The sequence below is a fragment of the Dermacentor andersoni genome, chromosome 1 (genome assembly GCF_023375885.2).
Source record: "Dermacentor andersoni chromosome 1, qqDerAnde1_hic_scaffold, whole genome shotgun sequence".
NCBI lineage: Eukaryota > Metazoa > Arthropoda > Arachnida > Ixodida > Ixodidae > Dermacentor > Dermacentor andersoni.
The window spans coordinates 335,550,220-335,569,248 of NC_092814.1; the positions used below are offsets into that span (position 1 = coordinate 335,550,220).

General features: G+C 45.3%; 1 protein-coding gene across 1 annotated transcript in view; it reads left to right on the forward strand.

Annotated features, from left to right (window-relative positions):
- Nucleotides 1–18,779, forward strand: part of LOC126516943 (replication protein A 14 kDa subunit-like) — a 35,982-nt gene extending 17,203 nt beyond the window's left edge. Inside the window, exons 3-4 of the mRNA XM_050167023.2 lie at nucleotides 1,463–1,574; nucleotides 18,405–18,779. Coding sequence (XP_050022980.1) covers nucleotides 1,463–1,574; nucleotides 18,405–18,475 — 183 coding nt within the window. The 3' untranslated portion in view covers nucleotides 18,476–18,779. The remainder of the gene's footprint in view (nucleotides 1–1,462; nucleotides 1,575–18,404) is intronic.
- Nucleotides 18,780–19,029: the final 250 nt, after the last annotated feature.

The following is a 19,029-nucleotide window of genomic DNA, read 5'->3' on the forward strand; positions in this document are numbered from 1 at the left end:
GAAGTAATGCCACCATCGATTTCACGCTTCAACTGATACTAGCCATGGCTACGGTCTTACAGTGGTACGCATTCTCGCTGTAAATATATCTTGTGGATATCCGGCCCCATAACGCTATGGGTAGTGCTATGTAGGCACATCAGGAGAATGTCAAGGAGCAGTGATACTACATACTGACCATTGTGAAGAAATGACAAAGGTGAAAATATTGATTTAAAATAAGGGCTATGTTAAGGCTGATGTGTGTGCAATGTTTAAGTTTGTGGGTTAATGATGGCTTTTGCAATAAATTACTGATTGCACTACTCGAAAGTGATATGCAAGCATTATATATGCATGTTTTGATGATGTCTGGGAAGAACAAAATGTTACACTTGAGTTTAAATGTGGAGGAAACAGGGGCCATGTTGTTGGTCATATGTGGTCAAAGTTTGAAGACCAGATCAACTCTTTACTTGAGCTGCACATATACACACATGATATCGATGACACAACCAAAAAGCCATTAATTGACTTCATGGGGACTTTGCCCCTTTACAATGCAACAGTTACAGCATGCAAACGTAGAAACACATACAACACATTTATTAAGGCTAAGTAGTGTTATGCATTGATAAATGTGGCATACAGACATTCGTATACATTCGAACAAATCATTAAACAAACATGATAAGGCTGTACAAAAGACAAGCCAGAAAACGCTAGTTGATTTCTTCTAATCACTAGGATATTAGTGCAACTAAGGATGATTTTGTAACTTTCGAAGGTGTGGAATCTGGAAGCCAGGCTTTCAGATTTCAGATTCCTGGCATCTATAATTTGCCCTGGCATGCAGGATGTACTAAGTAGTATTAGTAAGGGTTGGATAAGGCCCATAATGACCAGTCAAACTGCCTAATATATTAAAAAACATAATTCTTTCTATAGCAGCTGGGTAATGTTGAGGCATATAGTTCTGTTACAGGTGTTAACTTTAATGAGCTAAACAGAGGCGTCATATGTAAATATGAATGTAAATGAGTGTGAAATGAATGTAAATGTGAATCTAAATAGTTTCATACGGTTAATTTGCAATAATACATACTACTTTCTTATGCAACTTCTACAGCCAAGGTATGTTTAAATATGTCATGGTACCCCATACTAAATTTCTATACATTACGTGCTAAAGAAATGAGGAACTGTCTCTAAATTAACTGCCTTTAAGCGGCTGCAAATAATGTAATTGAGTTAATATTCTGTTGGTCCTGGACAATTTACTGATAAGATTATTTGCCTGTAGATTCCATTGCATATTTTTAGCGGTGTGTAATTACGGTTATTAGAAATAATTCCACTGTTTGAAAGAATGGGCTTTGCTGGAACTTGGTCTGTGATTCTGCAAGGCTGTACAAGTCTGCTGTGCTTTTTTCACGCAACTTGTGATTGCTCTGTAGTGATGCATTGTGCTTTGTTCATGCAGATCCAAGAACCACTGGAGGGCATCATCGAAGTAATTGGTAAAGTGACTGCTAAGTTGACAATTTTCTGTGAAAGTTACGTGGTCTTTCCACCTGAATTAGCTGAAAACTTCGGTAAGTACACGCTGCTGTGAAACCTTTGTAGTCTTGCAGGGTGTAAATTGTGTGTTTTGCATACGTGTTCTGTGTTGTGACTACTCCAGAAAATTACTATGGGTCTTTGATAGCTTTCCAATATTCAAGCAAGGCTGCATATATACAGGGATTCATAATGCAGTGTCAGAACTTAGTGTGCACCCCAAGGAGCTTCAGGTTCTGTGCCTTATCACTGTACAGTCTCAGAAAAAAAGTGTGTTTGTTCAGGGTATGATAATCCCTTTTTTATGTTTTCAAATAAAAGGAATGTGTATTGTGCCCTCAAGCACAAAGTTTATCATTTTCTGTGCAATACATGGCAAAATTGACTTGTAAATTCGTGATGAGCTGCAGAAAAAAGCTGTTGAAAATCTGTGAACTTCTCTTTTGCCACACTTCTGCCACTCATCACATTTCTTCCTGCCCACTCTGAAGAAAAGTAGAAGCTTGCCAGGGTATCTGTAAACTGAAGAATGGTCTAGAGTCATCTGACTCACGTGGCACCCTCCCCTGCTCTGCTGATTTTTGCTGTGTGCCGGAGCGATTGCCTACTGTCTAAGGGTAGGCCAAGTTCATGCCAGCAAGGAAAGATGTGTTTGCCATTATGCCTGTTTATAAAGGATACATCATAACTGCACTACCGCTATCTCTTCCCCCAGAGTACAAACACTGAACATGAGTAGTAACAATCTGGGGAACCTAGAGTATCAACATTTAGTGACAACCATAGGAAGACAAACAATGGAAAGCGCACGAGAAATTATTTTAGTAAACTGGGCTGTTGAATGTAACACTGAATATTTCTCACAACTTCATGGGGCATATTTAACTCTGTGGCACTGGACAGCAGGCTACTTGATATGACTGCCTTCACTGGTAAATTGTGCCTAGCAAAAGATAAATAAGAGTGCTAGAGGGTGGAGAACTATCCTTCAAATAAGAAGCAGCTGTTATACCCAAAGTTCTGGTCACTTCTTCATTACAGTAGGCTCATAATAATTCAATCTCAGATATTTTGTACTTTTGGTTTACCCAAACAAAATTTGAATTATTGTCCGGCATGTTTCAGTGTTGCTTGTTCTCGAAAGCTGCTTAATTTAAGCAACACAATTTGGTTAACTATTGCTTTTTGCTTCTCCTTACCGGGAAATATCTGCTGCCTTTGCCATAACTAGCTGAACGTTGGCAAATCAGCTCCTAGGAAGGCTGCAAGGTTGAGAAAGGTTCATGAAAGGACAAATTGTCATCCACCTGACTCTAACACAAAGCTATAAACGAAACCCAGTATGGATTTCTCAAAAGCAAAAGCTTCAAAGTTGAAACGAAATTTGTCCTGGTCTGGGGATAGAACCAGTGACCAATGCCTTTGCAGGCCAGTTGTTCTACCGTCCAAGCTCACCAGGAGGCTAGCAGATTGCAGAGCGAGACCAAATTAATGAACAACTTGAAGCACAAAGACACTGAAAATGGCAAATCAGTTCTGTGGAAGCTTACAAGGTGGAGAAACGTTTACAGAGGGGAACGTTTTCATCTACACGACTGTATCGCAAAACCCTACACGGGTTTCCGAGAAACCCATAAGATTCTTTTTTTTTTTCTTTAGCTTTGAGCTACACTAGGGTGTATGACTATTTCCCTTTCAATGCTAGACATTTCCATTCTCATATCACTCAAACAGTCAAAACTAAAGCCGATTACTTGCTCGCACTTGTAAAAGTAGTCAAAAGCACATGCATCACCACAAGGGGGGAGGGGGAGAAGGCGCCTTGGGCGCAGCCCGCTGAGAGGCAGCTGTGCTGCAGTCACCACTCGAGCCTTTGTTTTCTCTGTGGCACTTGGCCAAATACGCTAAACGTCTGTGCATGGGGCAGCTGAATGGGCCGATGAAGAGTATGAGATGAACCAGAGAAGCGCAGACAAAGCAAGGTGCGGGGTGTAATTGTCCAGGCGCTTGCATACATGGCGCGAGATTGTAATGACGCCAGCAGCATCATATGAGAAGCGACATGCATGCGTGACTTTGAGTTGCTCTTCTTTATGTTATCGTTTTAAAAACACCGCTGATTTGGCTATGATAAACAAATGCATCGGGTGGAACAGAGATTACCAATCCAACACTCGCTTGTCATCATCATCATTATCATCATCATCATCATCATCATCATCCTGGTTACGCCCACTGCAGGGCAAAAACCTCTCCCATACTTCTCCAACTACCCCGGTCGTGTACTAATTGTGGCCATGTCGTGCCTGCAAACTTCTTAACATCATCCGCCCACCTAACTTTCTGCCGCCCCCTGCTACGCTTCTCTTCCCGTGGAATCCAGTCCGTAACCATTAATGACCATCGGTTATCTTCCCTTCTCATTACATGTCCTGCCCATGCCCATTTCTTTTCTTGATTTCAACTAAGATGTCATTAACTCGCGTTTGTTCCCTCACCCAATCTCCTTTTTTTCTTATCCCTTAACGTCACACCCATCATTCTTCTTTCCATAGCTCGTTGCGTCGTCCTCTATTTAAGTAGAACCCTTTTCGTAAGCCTCCAGGTTTCTGCCCCGTAGGTGAGTACTGGTAAGATACAGCTATTATACACTTTTCTCTTGAGGGATAATGGCAACCTGCTGTTGATGATCTGAGAATGCCTGCCAAACGCACCCCAGGCCATTCTTATTCTTCTGATTATTTCCGTCTCATGATCCGGATCCGCCGTCACTACCTGCCCTAAGTAGATGTATTCCCTTACCACTTCCAGTGCCTCGCTACCTATTGTAAATTGCTGTTCTCTTCCGAGACTGTTAAACATTACTTTAGTTTTCTGCAGATTAATTTTTAGACCCACTCTTCTGCTTTGCCTCTCCAGGTCAATTAACATGCATTGCAATTGGTCCCCTGAGTTACTAAGCAAGGCAATATCATCAGCGAATCGCAAGTTACTCAGGTATTCCCCATTAAATTTTATCCCCAATTCTTCCCAATCCAGGTCTCTGAATGCCTCCTGTCAACACGCTTTGAGTAGCAATGGAGAGATCGTATCTCCCTACCTGACGCCTTTCTTTATTGGGATTTTGTTGCTTTCTTTATGGAGGACTACGGATGCGCAGCCTTCGTAGTCCTCCCCCTCATTATGGAGGCTGCGCCAAATATCAAATATTAAGCCGAGACTGATCAACTGTTTATTTTCATTTCCAGCTCTTCCTTGTTCTCTTCTCCCTCCACTTCTTTTGTTGCATGGGACACTACAGAACTAAGAGCACAAACCTTTTTTCTGCTACCAGTGTATAGCTCTGTATATATACAGTGGCGGTGTGCACAGATGTCATAACTGCTTCTTTTTCAACACTTGGCAAGACCTGCACCCATGGACTTTTCTATGCTCTCTTAGCTTTTCAGTGAGTGAATAGAGATTAACATATCTGCCAACTCTTCCAAATTTTTCGTTATGCCAGCGAATTTGGGCTCATTTTACAATTTCATAAATCTTGCGTCATACTTTAGGAAAAGGTTTGTGAAAAAGCATCAGTGGTGTTGAGACATAGGGCATCATAAGAATTTAAAAAAGCTCAATCAAGAAAATTTGAGATGGTACTTAGGTCGCCCTATTGTGACAACACAAAGCATGCCATATTCTAGAAGGGTTCATCCTTCTAATAAGTTTATTCAGTTAAGTTCCTGAAGCAGACCAAATAGGCAAGAGAGAGAGTAAACTTTATAGAAAAGAGCATACGAGCGTAGGTAGCTCTTCCGCTGTGCAGTAGGTCCCCTCAGTCCAGGAGTCCAGCGGCCTTAGCTACCCGTCTCACTCTTTTGACCAGGTTGACCTGGTCTGTCGAGTTGGAGCTGGACAGCGCTGCCTCCCATTGCAGTGTGGCGGGGTGTGTTATGGGTGTGAGCTGTAGCGTACTTGTGCAAGCCTATACCTTGTGGTAACTTGTTGCGCATTGATCGCAGTAGGGGCATTTATAGGAATACAGTGAAAGTGTATGGCGTGGTAGAGGCTTAAATGTGGATATGTGTTTCTTTTGAGCTTTCGCCGTATTACGACTTCCTCTTGCATCAGAGTATTATGAGGCGGCAGTATATTGTTCTTCGTGAAAGACGATAGTGTTGTAGGATGTGCGTGTAGGTTAATGGTATGGGTTCGGGGTGGAACTGCTCAGCGTGGTCCTCTCGCAGCTCCCAGTGAGCATGTGCTCGGGCGTAGGCGTGTGCCCGCCGATTGCCACGTAAGGACTCATTCCCCAGAGTCCACACAATCTGTATGTATGGCGGGAGCTGGTGCGCTCCACTTAGAATGCAATGTGCGGCTCTGGACATTTTGGCCCTGGAAAAATTTCTGCATGCCGCCTGAGAGTCCGTCAGAGCTATGACATACTCCCAGTGCAGTCTCGTTGTAATGGCTAATGCTATCCTTAGTTCTTCCGCCTCTGCATCGCTCGCTCTGGAAACCGACAATGCATTTATTTCGGTCCCGTGATTGTCGAGTACGCTGGTGATGAATGCGGTGATGAATGCGGTGCTTCTTGTGGCGCTGGCTGTGTCTACGTAGAAGGCATTTGGGGAGTTCTCGTACTTCCTCGTAAGCGCCTGCTCTCGGGCATGTCACCGTCTGATGGGCAAGTTCGGCTGCACGTTCCTGGAAATCGGTGAGACGTTCATAGTTTCCTGTATTCGTGTTGGGATTTTTGTCAGTGCGCTGGACTTCCGTATGGAATATTTAAGACATTTCAAGATGCAGTGTCCCACTGTGATGCTTGTAGCCTGTCCTCCTGACTTACCAGGTGGGCCTCTTTGATTTTCCATGCATTGTTGTACACCCCTGTCCCCTCGAGGCAAAAAGTAACCGTTTTGGGTGGGAGTCCGAGCACTTGCTTATACGCATTGCTGAAATTTAAACATGGTGCCGATAACGTAATGTGGCTCACAATCGGAGCCTGCACCAGTCAGATCAGGTCCTATTCCTTAAGTCACCTCTTCCTGCTGGCAGTTTGTTGCGTCATGCACAAGATCTGCATGGTTGTGTATTGTAGCTTCTGCATAGTGTATCCACCACCCCCATCTTTTTCTAAGTGTAAGCCGAGGGTACGAAGTCTGTCCACCTTGGAGATTTCTCTAGGACCTATTCGCAGGTGGTTTTTTGGTGCCTGGGTTGTTATCGTCCTTTTGACTGTTTCTTGACTATGAGGAGCCCTGACTCCGTTGGCACGCATTGCAGTCTGCATGTCTCTGTGTATATTATTGCATCTACTACCTCCTGTAATACCTCTTGTTGTTCTCCTATGGGCCCTCTGACCGTCCATATTGTGATGTCGTCTGAATACAAGGCATGTCTAATCCCCGGTATTTTCTCGAGTTGTGCTTGGAGTTTCATCATGGCCGCACGTTGAAAAGTTTCAGGCGACAGCACTGCTCTTGTGGCATTCCTCTATTAGGTGTGTCTACTTGCTTTGACATTACATTTCCCAGCCCTATTGTGGTTGTACGATCTGTGAGGAAAGACCACATTGGCAATGGCAAAGCCACTGAAAAGTCACTGTGATCTCAAAACATTGTGTCTCTTGCCAGTCTCTCGTGCTCAAAGTTTACTGCTGCTTGTGTGCTGAATCTAAAGGTAAATAATCATTACAAATGTGCATACATATTCTACAAAATGTGTGCATTCATGGCAAACTTTGCAAAAATCTGTTCTACTGAAACCGCGCCTTCTTATGTCTGCAGGATGTTAACAAATTTTAAAGATCACAGGTTGGCAGGTATGCAATAATAAATGCCCCACCTGTATGCTTACACTAATGTGTCAAACTGCACTTAATGTTTCAGTACAAACCAAAGTGCAAATACCAACCTCTTCTCCAAAGCATTTTCTTTTTTTTAAAAGAATTTACTCAAATGTGCCCAGAATCAATCCGCTACATGTGTCTTTATTCCACTGGCAAAATAGATTCTCTTTAGCCATGAAAGTAGATCTCTCACCTTTGTCTAATGATGAGGAAAAAGAGTGGCTGAAACTGCATTCTTCTACTGAAGAGTAACAATTAGGAACTTTACACTAAACTGAGATTTTTCTAACAATTTTTTTCTACTATAACTAGCATTGCCCTTGAATGGAAATTTGAGTGAAGCTGACATGGTGAAAAATAGTTCACGAACAAAATTGGGGGAACATTACACATGTCACAGTGAACAACTTGACACAAGCGATCGAGATCAGAAATGCTAATTTCGCATGTCAACAACTCCACCTACTATACAATGTTGACTGCGTGGGTCACTGTTTCGCATGCTGATTTGATATTTATCCGCTCACTTTGTTGTGCCAGTTGCCAAGGCACACAGTTTTAAATTGTTGCCGGCACTTCAACGAGTCATTTTCTTCACTGATAGCAGGCACAGCAGTGGGACAGCACTGATCAAAAGTGAATGAAGCAGCTATGCCTTTAGCTACGCTGTCCAGCGTGAAGTTTATAGAGCACGGAAAGTGCTATAAGGTGTAATAGTACAAGTGGACCCTCGTACTATTACAAGTACGACCTGGAATCTAGACCAAGCGGAACCCGGCCCTTAATGCAAAGCAGCTTCTGAAGAGGCCTCCTCCCTACATCGACCCACTGTTGCACTGTGATCCATGTTGGTTTAATAGAGCTGTGTTTGTTGGCGATTTGACTACGGTGCCTTTTCTGCGCCGTGTCGGAGAGTTGATGGATGCCGCTGTAGCTGCTTTGCACGCTCCAGAGTAGAGGAGCGTCGTGCCCTTTACTGATTCTCGCTCAAAGTGAGCCTCGTGCAAAGCCATCTCCACAAACTTGTGGGTGTGCGAACAGTAATTTTTGAGACCGAATCGAATAGTGCCAGAAGCTAATTAAGTCGAATGTTTAATAACGTTGGGAAAAAAATGAACAGCCTTTTTTCGCAATTAATATAAAACAATGTTGACGTCCTTGTATTTGCTACATTAGCAGGTGTCATTATACTGCCCATTATGAAGTACGCTTTATCGAAAGGTCGAATGGAACATTATGCAGGCGTAACCAGGATTCTACGGAGCATATGTGGTCATGAGTTAGCAGAACGCAGGTCTAAAAGGCAGCCTTGCGAGCCCGTTAGTAACTGTAGAATAAAACGGACGTTAGGGTTGACTGCAGTGATGGCAGAGCAAAGAAAGCATTATTTCTCTATTTGTGCAAATGGTTCTACTGTAATGTAAAATAATGTTGTAATCAAGCGAATTCAGATTTTTTTTTAATTGAATTTAATTTCTGGGGTTTTACGTCACGGAACCACTATCTGATTATGAGGCACTTCATATCGGGGGACTCCGCATTAATTTTGACCAAATCTTTAGCATGCCCCCAGTGCGCTGCACACGAGCGTTTTTTTTTTTTCTTTTGCATTTCGCTCTCAGTGAAATTCGGCTGCCGAGATTCCATCACGCGATCTCGTGCTTATCAGCGTAACACCATAGACGCTAAGCCACCACGGCGGGTTCAGATTTGATCCCAAAAGAACACAGTTGTAACGTCGATAAATAGTACCAAGCAGTACCCATTGTCGGATGTCAAGTCTGAGCGAAATCTGAGTGGAAATGATTGCGATTTGATGTTGAAAAGTCTTGCTCCAAGCTTGAGCGGCATAGTGCGCTTTGCGTAACATCCTATTTCTTATATCCAGTGTAGCAGGGGTGAAATTCCCTTTATTTCTGCTTGTTTCATGTTTGATCATGCTCACTTGGCAATATGAACTATTCGAAAACTTCGCGAAATATATTCGCATCTGCGAGTAGTGACTATTCGATTCGTTATTCGAAAGGTTTTAATATTCGCGCACCCCTACACAAACTTTGTAAAGCAACATGTGACAGCTGCGGCTCTTCATCTAGGAACTTGTGTTTTAGTGAAGCCACAGTATGTGCGTACGCTTCAGCTATATTGGATACCCTTAGTAAAATTATGTTCTTATGCACACCTCTCCCTCTCGTGTGGAGACGATGAACCTCTTCCGCCTGCTCGCTACAGCTAAAGTCAGCCGGCCTGGCTGTGTTTGTTCCAAAGCCTAAGGTACAAGACCGAACACTTCAATTTCTCTTCATAAATTATTATATTTACAACGATACTATTTACAGCAGAGGCATATTGCAGCACACTGAAGTTACGACACTAGACCGAAGCCGCGGCGCGTTCCCACATTGATCTCTCCGACCTGTCAGTCATGTTTCCCTATGCGACAAGCGAATTACGGGCCCACCAGAGTAGGGCAGGCAAGTCAAGCCTGACACAACAACCCACTTTTAAATCAACCAAGAATGTCCCTCGCCTGAGTGTGCTGTCTTGGTCGTTTTGTATCTGCCCGCGCGAGGCACGTGAAGGGCTTAAAATGCCATGTAAGGGCGTGGAGGGTATGGAGTGAGCACTGGTGCCCATTCTTACTTCTTTTTTTTTTTTTTTTTTGACTCGGGGCCCAGTGGTACAAAGCAGATCTTACACCTTTTATGCTATGTACAACACGTCGCTTCACTTCCGCAGTACTCTCGATGCACATCGCAACCTACATGGCCCTTCCTGCTGCCGCTGCAGCACTGCCACAGCTCCGTCCCAACACTTGTTCCTCTGGCCCACACCATACCGGTCCTTTTCTGTGATGTGTGTTAGCATCATTTCTTAGCTAAATCTGGTTCATTAAAACACACATTATTCATTTGGGCATCGTTCCTCTGAGTTGATTGGACACATTTAGGTCAGAGTACTTTTCGTCTGTGCCACGAAATTTTGTTCATCATTCCCATTGTTTGACCCTGTAGCAAAGTACACAACCCTGGTACGTAATGTGAGTGAGCTTTTTGGGAGTAAAGATGCCTCAGGCGGGTGACATATTCTCGCACTTCGTGTGTCACACTTTTTCTCTGTACAGTTCTTGTGTATTGCGCTCATTTTCGGTAAATTTTAAATGTCCATATCGCAACACCATAACAATGCCTTACAGGCTGAGGCATTTCATCCATTTCTCATTAGTGAGGGTCTGAACTCTTTAGACAGCTCTCATTCTAATTTTCTTTCACTGATTTCAGTATAGTAGACGATTTCATACTGCAATATCGTAGCGGGGAAGAGAACGATGAAGGTGCCTCGAGAGAAGAAGGACGAAGACTGTGACTGCTGCTTGGGCGCCATTTTCATCTCCTGTACATACACACCCGTTTGCATCTGTGCACCTACCTCTTTACTGTATCTGGTGGAGCTGCGGAGTACAAGCACGGAGATTCGCAGCGGACGTCACCGACCTACCGCCATAATGGCCGACGAAGCGACAACGTCTCAGCAGTCTGTGCCTACGGTCATCCTCTCCCATCCATGAGAACCGGGAACATTTTGGGGCACGGATGGTTCTGACATGCAGGACTGGCGTGATATGTGCGGGTGATCTACGACCACAGCAAGTGGAATCAGACGGTGATGCTAGCGAACCTCATACTCTATCTTCGAGGAACCGCGCACAAAGGGTATGAGAGTATGAGACGAACGAAGTTGACATAACTAGCTGGCACGTCTGTAAAGAGAAACTGCGAGACCTGTTCGGCCGACCTGTCGATCGTTAGTTGGTAGCGAAAAGGGAGCTTGGATGCCGCGCTCAGACGTCAACAGAATCTTATGTTGCCTACATAAAAGATGTGCTAGCCCTCTGCCGCAAGGCCCACAACATGACAGAGGCAGACAAATCTGGCCACATCTTCAAAGGCATAGCAGATGATGCCTTCAACCTTCTCATATGCAGGAACTGTGTGACGGTGGATGCAGTTATCTGTGTCGGCGCTTTGAACAAGCGAAGAGTCACCGAGTCGCGCGAACGTTCGACAGACTTCCCAATACCACCGCGACATCTTCGTGCGAAGACCCACCACGGTTAACGCAGGTGCCGGAGTCGCAAGACATAACACACATTATTTGCTGCGAGCTGGAGGTTATGTCTCCCGCTCCAGTGCGGTCTGACCTACGGGACAGCCTGCCCTCCATCACACTGATACAACCGGTTGGTCATGAGGAGATACCAAATTTTGGGCTTCCATATCTCTGCCCGGTTCGCTCGTCCAACACTTATCAGGTTCCTCCGGCTGCTCGTTCCAAGAGGCAAAGCTATCTCCCGCCACGTCGCAACCCGGTTGATTGGCGAACAGAGGATGATAAGCCCATATGTTTTTATTGTTCCCGAATTGAACATATCGCCCGTCACTGCCGCAGCCGCTGGTCGTCGTCTCATCGATGGCCATCCCAGAGCTACTACCGTCAAGCACCAGGTCCTCGTACTTTCTCGCCTTAGTAAGATCTTGGTGAGGGATGGTTGGTTCATATTTAGAACTGAGGTTGAACAGCGCGAATAAAACAAGGACATGCGGAAACAAATACCACAGACAAGCGCTGACTGCCTACTGGAAGTTTATTTGAATTCTCCAGCCATTTTCTACCTTTTTCGCATAGGCATGCGTACACCAGTCGCAAGAACATATGCAATTCAGCAGCATCATAATCTTTCATCCAAAAAAGCTATTTCTTTTCCCGACAAGGCAAGAGGGAGCGCTTACACATTTACCTCCTTTCTTTCTAATGCAATGAGCCCCCATTATTACCCTTTTTCTCTTACATTTTCCTTTCCCTATGAATTTGATTTTTTTCAAGTATGGGAGTGCAGACTTGACTTGTTACAAGGTCCTACTAAATGACCCCCATAGCCATTCTTTAGGTTACTGCTGCGCTGACGAGCTCTTTCATTGAAACACTGTCCCGTTTGACCTATATAAGTTTTTCCACAGCTCAGCGGTATCTGATAGATAACGTTGCGCCTGCAGTCAGTGGACTGATATTTATGATTTGTGGTGCACAGAGGCTTCTCGCACGTTTTCATACGATTACAAATCGAGGAAAGCTTGCACGGGTCACTGAAAAGCAAGTTAACAATATTTTTATTAGATCTGGGATATCCGCCGCATACATGCTTCTCCAAAAAAAAAACAGATTAATATTGAGAAACTGAATGCGGTTGTCAATTGGCAATTCATCGGGAGGACGTAAGTTCACGTATGAATTGCCAATTAACAACCGCATTCAGTTTCTGAATATTAATCTCTGTTTTTCTCTGGACGAGCATATATTCTGATATTATTCCAGATCTAAGAAAACCTTGCTGTGCTACGACAGCGCACATTTTAAGTTGGTTAAAAGAGGCATAGCAACCACGTGCATTAAGGCAGCACTAAGTAAGTCGTGGGAGCATGAGTGCGAGCAATGTTTTTTAAATCAGATAGCGCGATTGCAGAACGCAGGCTTTCCCAGTTTTGTCATCACTTCAGAATGGGAAGCCACCTTGCAGAAAGAAAAAAAGAATAAGTTCTGAGCCATCGCAGAAAGAAAAGAATAAAGACAAGAGATCAGCGCACGTGGTGCCACACTTGCACAAGTTGTCACACAATATAAAGAAAGTTTCCAATACACGTAATGTTAACTTGCTTTTCAGTGCCCCGTGCAAGCTTTCCTCGATATGTAATCGTATGAAAACGCGCGAAAGGCCCCTGTGCACCACAAATCATAAATCTCGTTTTACTGACTGCAGGCGCAGCATTATCTATCAGTGACCGCTGAGCTATGTAAAAACTTATATAGGTCAAACAGGACAGTGTTTCACTGAAAGAGCTCGTCAGCACAGCAGTAACCTAAAGAATGGCTATGGGGGTCATTTAGTAGGACCTTGTAACAAGTCAAGTCTGCACTCCCATACTTGAAAAAAATCAAATTCATAGGGAAAGGAAAATGTAAGAGAAAAAGGGTAATAATGGGGGCTCATTGCATTAGAAAGAAAGGAGGTAAATGTGTAAGCGCTCCCTCTTGCCTTGTCGGGAAAAGAAATAGCTTTTTTGGATGAAAGATTATGATGCTGCTGAATTGCATATGTTCTTGCGACTGGTGTACGCATGCCTATGCGAAAAAGGTAGAAAATGGCTGGAGAATTCAAATAAACTTCCAGTAGGCAGTCAGCGCTTGTCTGTGGTATTTGTTTCCTCGTGTTCTTGTTTTATTCGCGCTGTTCAACCTCAGTTCCCGCATTACACGCCGCTATAGAACCGTGACGCCGACAGCGCTCCGCCGAGACCTAGCCGCTCCCCGTCTCTGCAAGGTCGACGGTCCCGTTCGCCTCTCGTTCGCTGCTCATTGTCCCAATCTGCAACCGATCGCTACACTTCAGGAAACTATAGGTGGAGCAACTGCCGGAGGTGACCCCGCAACTACGACCCGGCCTACAAATCCTCTTTTGCCCCTGCATACACGTGGAAGCCTAATGGACACTAAGGTACATGGTGTTCCCGTCGCATCTCATGTCGACACAGGAGCGCAGCTGTCAGTTATGAGTGCCGCTCTTCGCCGAAGACTCAGGAAAGTTCTGACACCAGCGGTGACCTGTACAGTACCAGTCGCCAACGGCAGCACTTCACCTATCATCGGATTGTGTACGGTACGTGTGACCATTGAAGACCATTACACTATTGTTTTATTTATTGTCCTCGAGCAGTGCCTGCATGTCCTCATTCTCGGCCTTGACTTTCAAAACACTCCGCCCAAATTGACTTTTCCTCTGGTATTGTACATTTGGATATGCCGTTTCCTACTGACGCCACTTCTAGTATATACAGCACATCGCTTATATTCTGCCGAGATCACCCGTCTGTCTCTACAGCCCGCTACCAATGGCCTCGCGACCACTTTTCCTCCCGTTCCTGATGGCGAGTACGTCGTATCCTCCATCACTGACGGGGTTCTCTGGTTCACTACGGCGCTCCCGAACACTATCATCCGAATACTCAAGAATTGTACTTGCCTACCCATCCTCAATTTTGCATTTTCAACCCACGTTCTACCTCAAGACATTGCCTTGCCGCATATCACGCCAATAAAAGAATTTCAGATTTCTTCCTTGACCCCTGAAGCAGCCCTCCCCACCACAAGGGGGCCCCTGCCGTCCGCTCTTTCTTCTTGTTTGCCGACTGAGGACATTTGTAAAATGATTGCTCCTGATCTTCCTTCTGAGCAAACAAAAGCTCTTCGTCGCCTTCTCTCTTCTTATAGAGATATTTTTGAGCTGGATAACCGCCCTCTCGGACGGACATTATCACCCATTGCATCAACACCGGTTATGCCAGCCTCATTCATAAGCGACCTTATCGCGTCTCCGCAACGGAGCGGGCCATCGTACAGAAAGAGGTCAACAAGGTGATGGACAAAAACATTATTGAGCCTTCGAGCAGTCCGTCGGCATCCCGGGTTGTCTTGGTAGAGAAAAAGGATAACTCTTCGCAGTTCTACATTGACTACCGTCACCTGAACAAGATAACAAAAAAAAAATATGTGTACCCACTGCCTCGCATAGATGATGCCCTCGATTGTCTTCACGGATCACAATATTTTTCGTCAATTGACTTCCGTTCGGGCTATTGGCAAATTGGCGTAGATGAGATGGACCGTAAGAAGACCGCCTTAATTGCACCAGACGGTCTTTACCAATTCGAAGTCATGCCCTTTGGTTTATGCAATGCCTCAGCTGCATTCGAGTGCATGATGGACTCTCTTCTGCGCGGCCTGAAGTGGTCAACATGTCTTTGCTATCTCGACGATGTGATTGTGTTTTCGCCGACCTTTAAGAGTCACCTTCAGCGCCTCGATACTGTCCTCTGTGTCTTTCCCGGTGCTGAGCATCAGCTGAACTCATCGAAGTGCCATTTTGGTCGCTGCGAAATTATTGTGTTCGGACATCTCGTAAACGCTACGGGAATACAACCTGACCCGGAGAATGTTCGCGCTATGCGCAATTTTCCTGTTCCATGTTCAGCAAAAGATGTCGAAGGTTTCCTACAACTTTGGACATCTTTTACTTGGATTGGACAATACTTGGATTATTGGGCAAAATACGAACATAATCCCCCAGGATTATGTTCGCATTTCCCCCGCTTTGTTAAAGGATTTGCCGATATCGCTCGTCCGCTCACCAACCTTCTCAAAAAGGACGCGCCTTTTATTGCGAAGCAATGCTACTTAGGGTCGCACTTCAGCCCGTTCCGTGGCGAGGCGGTGGTAGGCACCATTGACCTTTAGCGTGACGTCACACCACGTGACCTAGAGTGACGTCACACCAGCTGTGTAAAAACGGGGGCCCATCTCACGCCGTCGCGAGGCGAGGCGGTAGCCACCAACGGCGGCCTAACTCCCGCTCCTCTCACCAGCGATGACTTCTCTCGACGGATGACTTCCTCTTAGATGATTCACTGTAAGCCGTAACACTAGCATAACCCAAGACTACCACCAGCCATACCAGCTGATCCGAGAATAACACACTATTGCTTCGCAATCACCAGGCTTAACCAAGCTAAGCCACGGCCGTGTTTTTTTTTCTTGGGTACCACAGCAAGACCAAGCCTTTGCTACCCTTATTTAGCGGCTAACTCCGATTCTGTCTCATTTTGACCCCTCGGCTCCCACTAAAGTCCGCACAGACGCGAGTGGCCATGGCATCGGCACCGTACTCGGCCATCGTCAACAGGGTCAAGACTGCGTCATCGCTTACGCCAACCGCCTTCTTTCTGCGCCGGAACGAAATTACTCAATCATTGAACGTGTGTGCTTAGCGCTCGTTTGCGCGGTCGCGAAATTTCGACCATACGTGTTCGGTCGCAGTTTCTGCGTCCTAACTGATCACCACGCCTATTCGTGGCTCTCCTCTTTGAATGACCCAACAGGACGCCTTGTTCGTTGGGCGTTACGTCTGCAAGAATACACCTTCTCCAACGTGTCTCATCAGGATGTCTCCATCAGGATGTCTGCATCAAGACACCGACTGCCTGTCCCGCCATCCTGTGGATCCACCGGACGTCGCAGGTGCTCACTCGAACATTTCCATTCTGTCCATCTCCGACTTGCTCCATATCGGTAACGAACAACGCCGCGATCATGTTTTGCAATCGCACCGTAATGGACCGCCTAACCTCTGCGTCCAGTGACCCTTCCCTCCGGATGTTCACCCTGCACGATGGGACTTTATATCGTCTCAGCGTCCACCCTGATGGTCCCGAGCTCCTGCTAGTCGTTCCAAGGCACCTCTGACTCACCGTTTTCCCACAGCTACACAACGCTCCTACCGCTACACCTGGGTGTCACTCGACCGCGTGAGACGCCGCTTCTTCTGGCCCAGCATTTATCGCTCTGTGCGCCGTTATGCCGCTGCTTACGATCTGTGTCAGCGCCGGAAGACGCCTGCATTACCTCTGGCCGGTTTCCTTCAACCTATTGACGTCCCCACGGAGTCACTCTTCCCTGTGGGGCTTGACCTGCTTGGCCCTTTTTCCTATTTCTACCAGAGGAAACAAGTGGACTGCAGTGGCAACAAATTATGCAACAAGATATGCCATCACGCGAGCAATTCCAGCCAGCTGTGCGATAGATGTCGCCGACTTTCTGCTCCACGTTGTAATCCTACGCCACGGCGCCGCTCGCCAGTTACGATCGTGGCCATTACTTGTCGAAGGTCGTCGATCATCTCCTCCGTTCCGGTGCTACCGAGCACAAAGTCACTACCGCGTACCACCCTCACACGAATGGCCTCACTGAACGCATCAACCGCAGGCTAACTGAAATGCTTGCCATGTACGTTTCCGACGATCACCGTGACTGCAACGTCGCTCTGCCATACGTCGCCTTTGCTTATAATTCGCGTCGTCATGACGCTGCAGGATTTTCACCGTTCTACCTTTTGTTTGTGCGCTACCCTGCATTAACCGTGGACACGTTACTTTTCTACAAATTACAGACCCCAACCACTTACGCCCGGGATGCTACTGCCCTGGCCGCCTAGACCCGACCAATAGCTCGCGTGATCGCCTTACTGCCTCGCGAGGTTCCCAAAAGTGCCGTTACGACCGTCAGCGCCGAGAAGCCCATTTTTCCCCTGGTGGTCTTGTGCTTTTCTGGACACCTTCGCGTCGTATGGGATCGTCCGAAAAACTTCTATCGCGTTACTCGCGCCCGTACAAGAACTTGCGCCAACTCTGACGTGGCGCACAAAATTGCACATGCAGGCGCGTCTTCAGTGCCTCCCGGCATAAGCAAGGATGTTTTTCACGTTGCTAGATTCAAGGCCTAAGTATGATGTTGCGGGGAAGAGAACGATGAAGGTGTCTCGAGATAGGAAGGACGAAGACTGTGGCTGCTGCTTGGGCGCCATTTCTATCTCCTGTAAATACACACCTGTTTGCATCTATGCACCTGCCTCTTTCCTGTATCAATATATTGAAGTACGGTGGTTCAGAAAAAAAAGTTAAATAGTACCAGAAAATAAACAGCAAGATCTGAAGCCTATGTATAATAAATGAAACGTACGTGACAGTGATGCAACTTGGTGGTGTCAAACAGTGCCATCGAAAAATGAATGGTGCATTCATTGATGTGTGTGCTCATATTTCGTAACACTTCATTTTTTTAAATTTTCTTGTCATTGGTCTCACTGAGTGATGAATCCAGGTAACAGTAGCAGTGTTCGGGCCAATGGCAAAGCGCGAAAGCAAGCAAAATGAAACTAATCATTACAAAAGGCTGCCTGTGCATGGTGTTGCTTAGGTTGGTGATAAAATTACTTCAACATGTTTCGTAAATCAACAGTAATGGCTCCTGAAGGGTGTCAAGTTCATATGAGTGAATAAAGGCATTTAACAAGGGTGGCTCTTGTAAATGACATTGCCATTTATTGTGGCACTTGCCCTCAATTGTGGTCTGCTTCTATTTCCAGACATGGACGCTTACAACGATTTTGTTGCGACTCTGAAGAATTTCAAGGATAATTACCCAGCTACGCCCTAGGCAGCAGCATCCATCCTCTGGCATTGTATTTTTACATTTCTACATATTTTGAACGTGCAGAAGCACCTGTTTGCCCTTTGTACTATAACGTTTCTATTGCGTTCTCACCACTGTTGCAAATTAAACTTGTGCTTTTTGTTTTTTGAGCTGAAAAAAAAACAAAGAAGTAAAGCACCTCTTGGGCCTTTGTACCATTACTTATCTATTGCGTTGTCACCACTGTTTTAAAGATTTGTGCTTTTGTGTTTCGAGCTGAAAAAACCAAAAACGTAAAACGAGGAACCCAATAAAGTCTGTACATATATCCATTAAATATTCTGGTACCTTTTGTTTTACCTTTTTCTGTCTTAAGATATCAACTGGAGTAAATCCTCCAGTGGAAAATATGTAGTTTTAGAGGGGTCATTCAACATTTATAGAAGGCCACATTTTTTTGCTCCGGACCTATTCTCAGCATATCAAAAAGAGCAGACTGAATTAGAAATATGGCATACAAACGTAAGTTATTGGATGCAGAAACCTAAAAATGCAAGCAAAATACCACCAACTTGCAA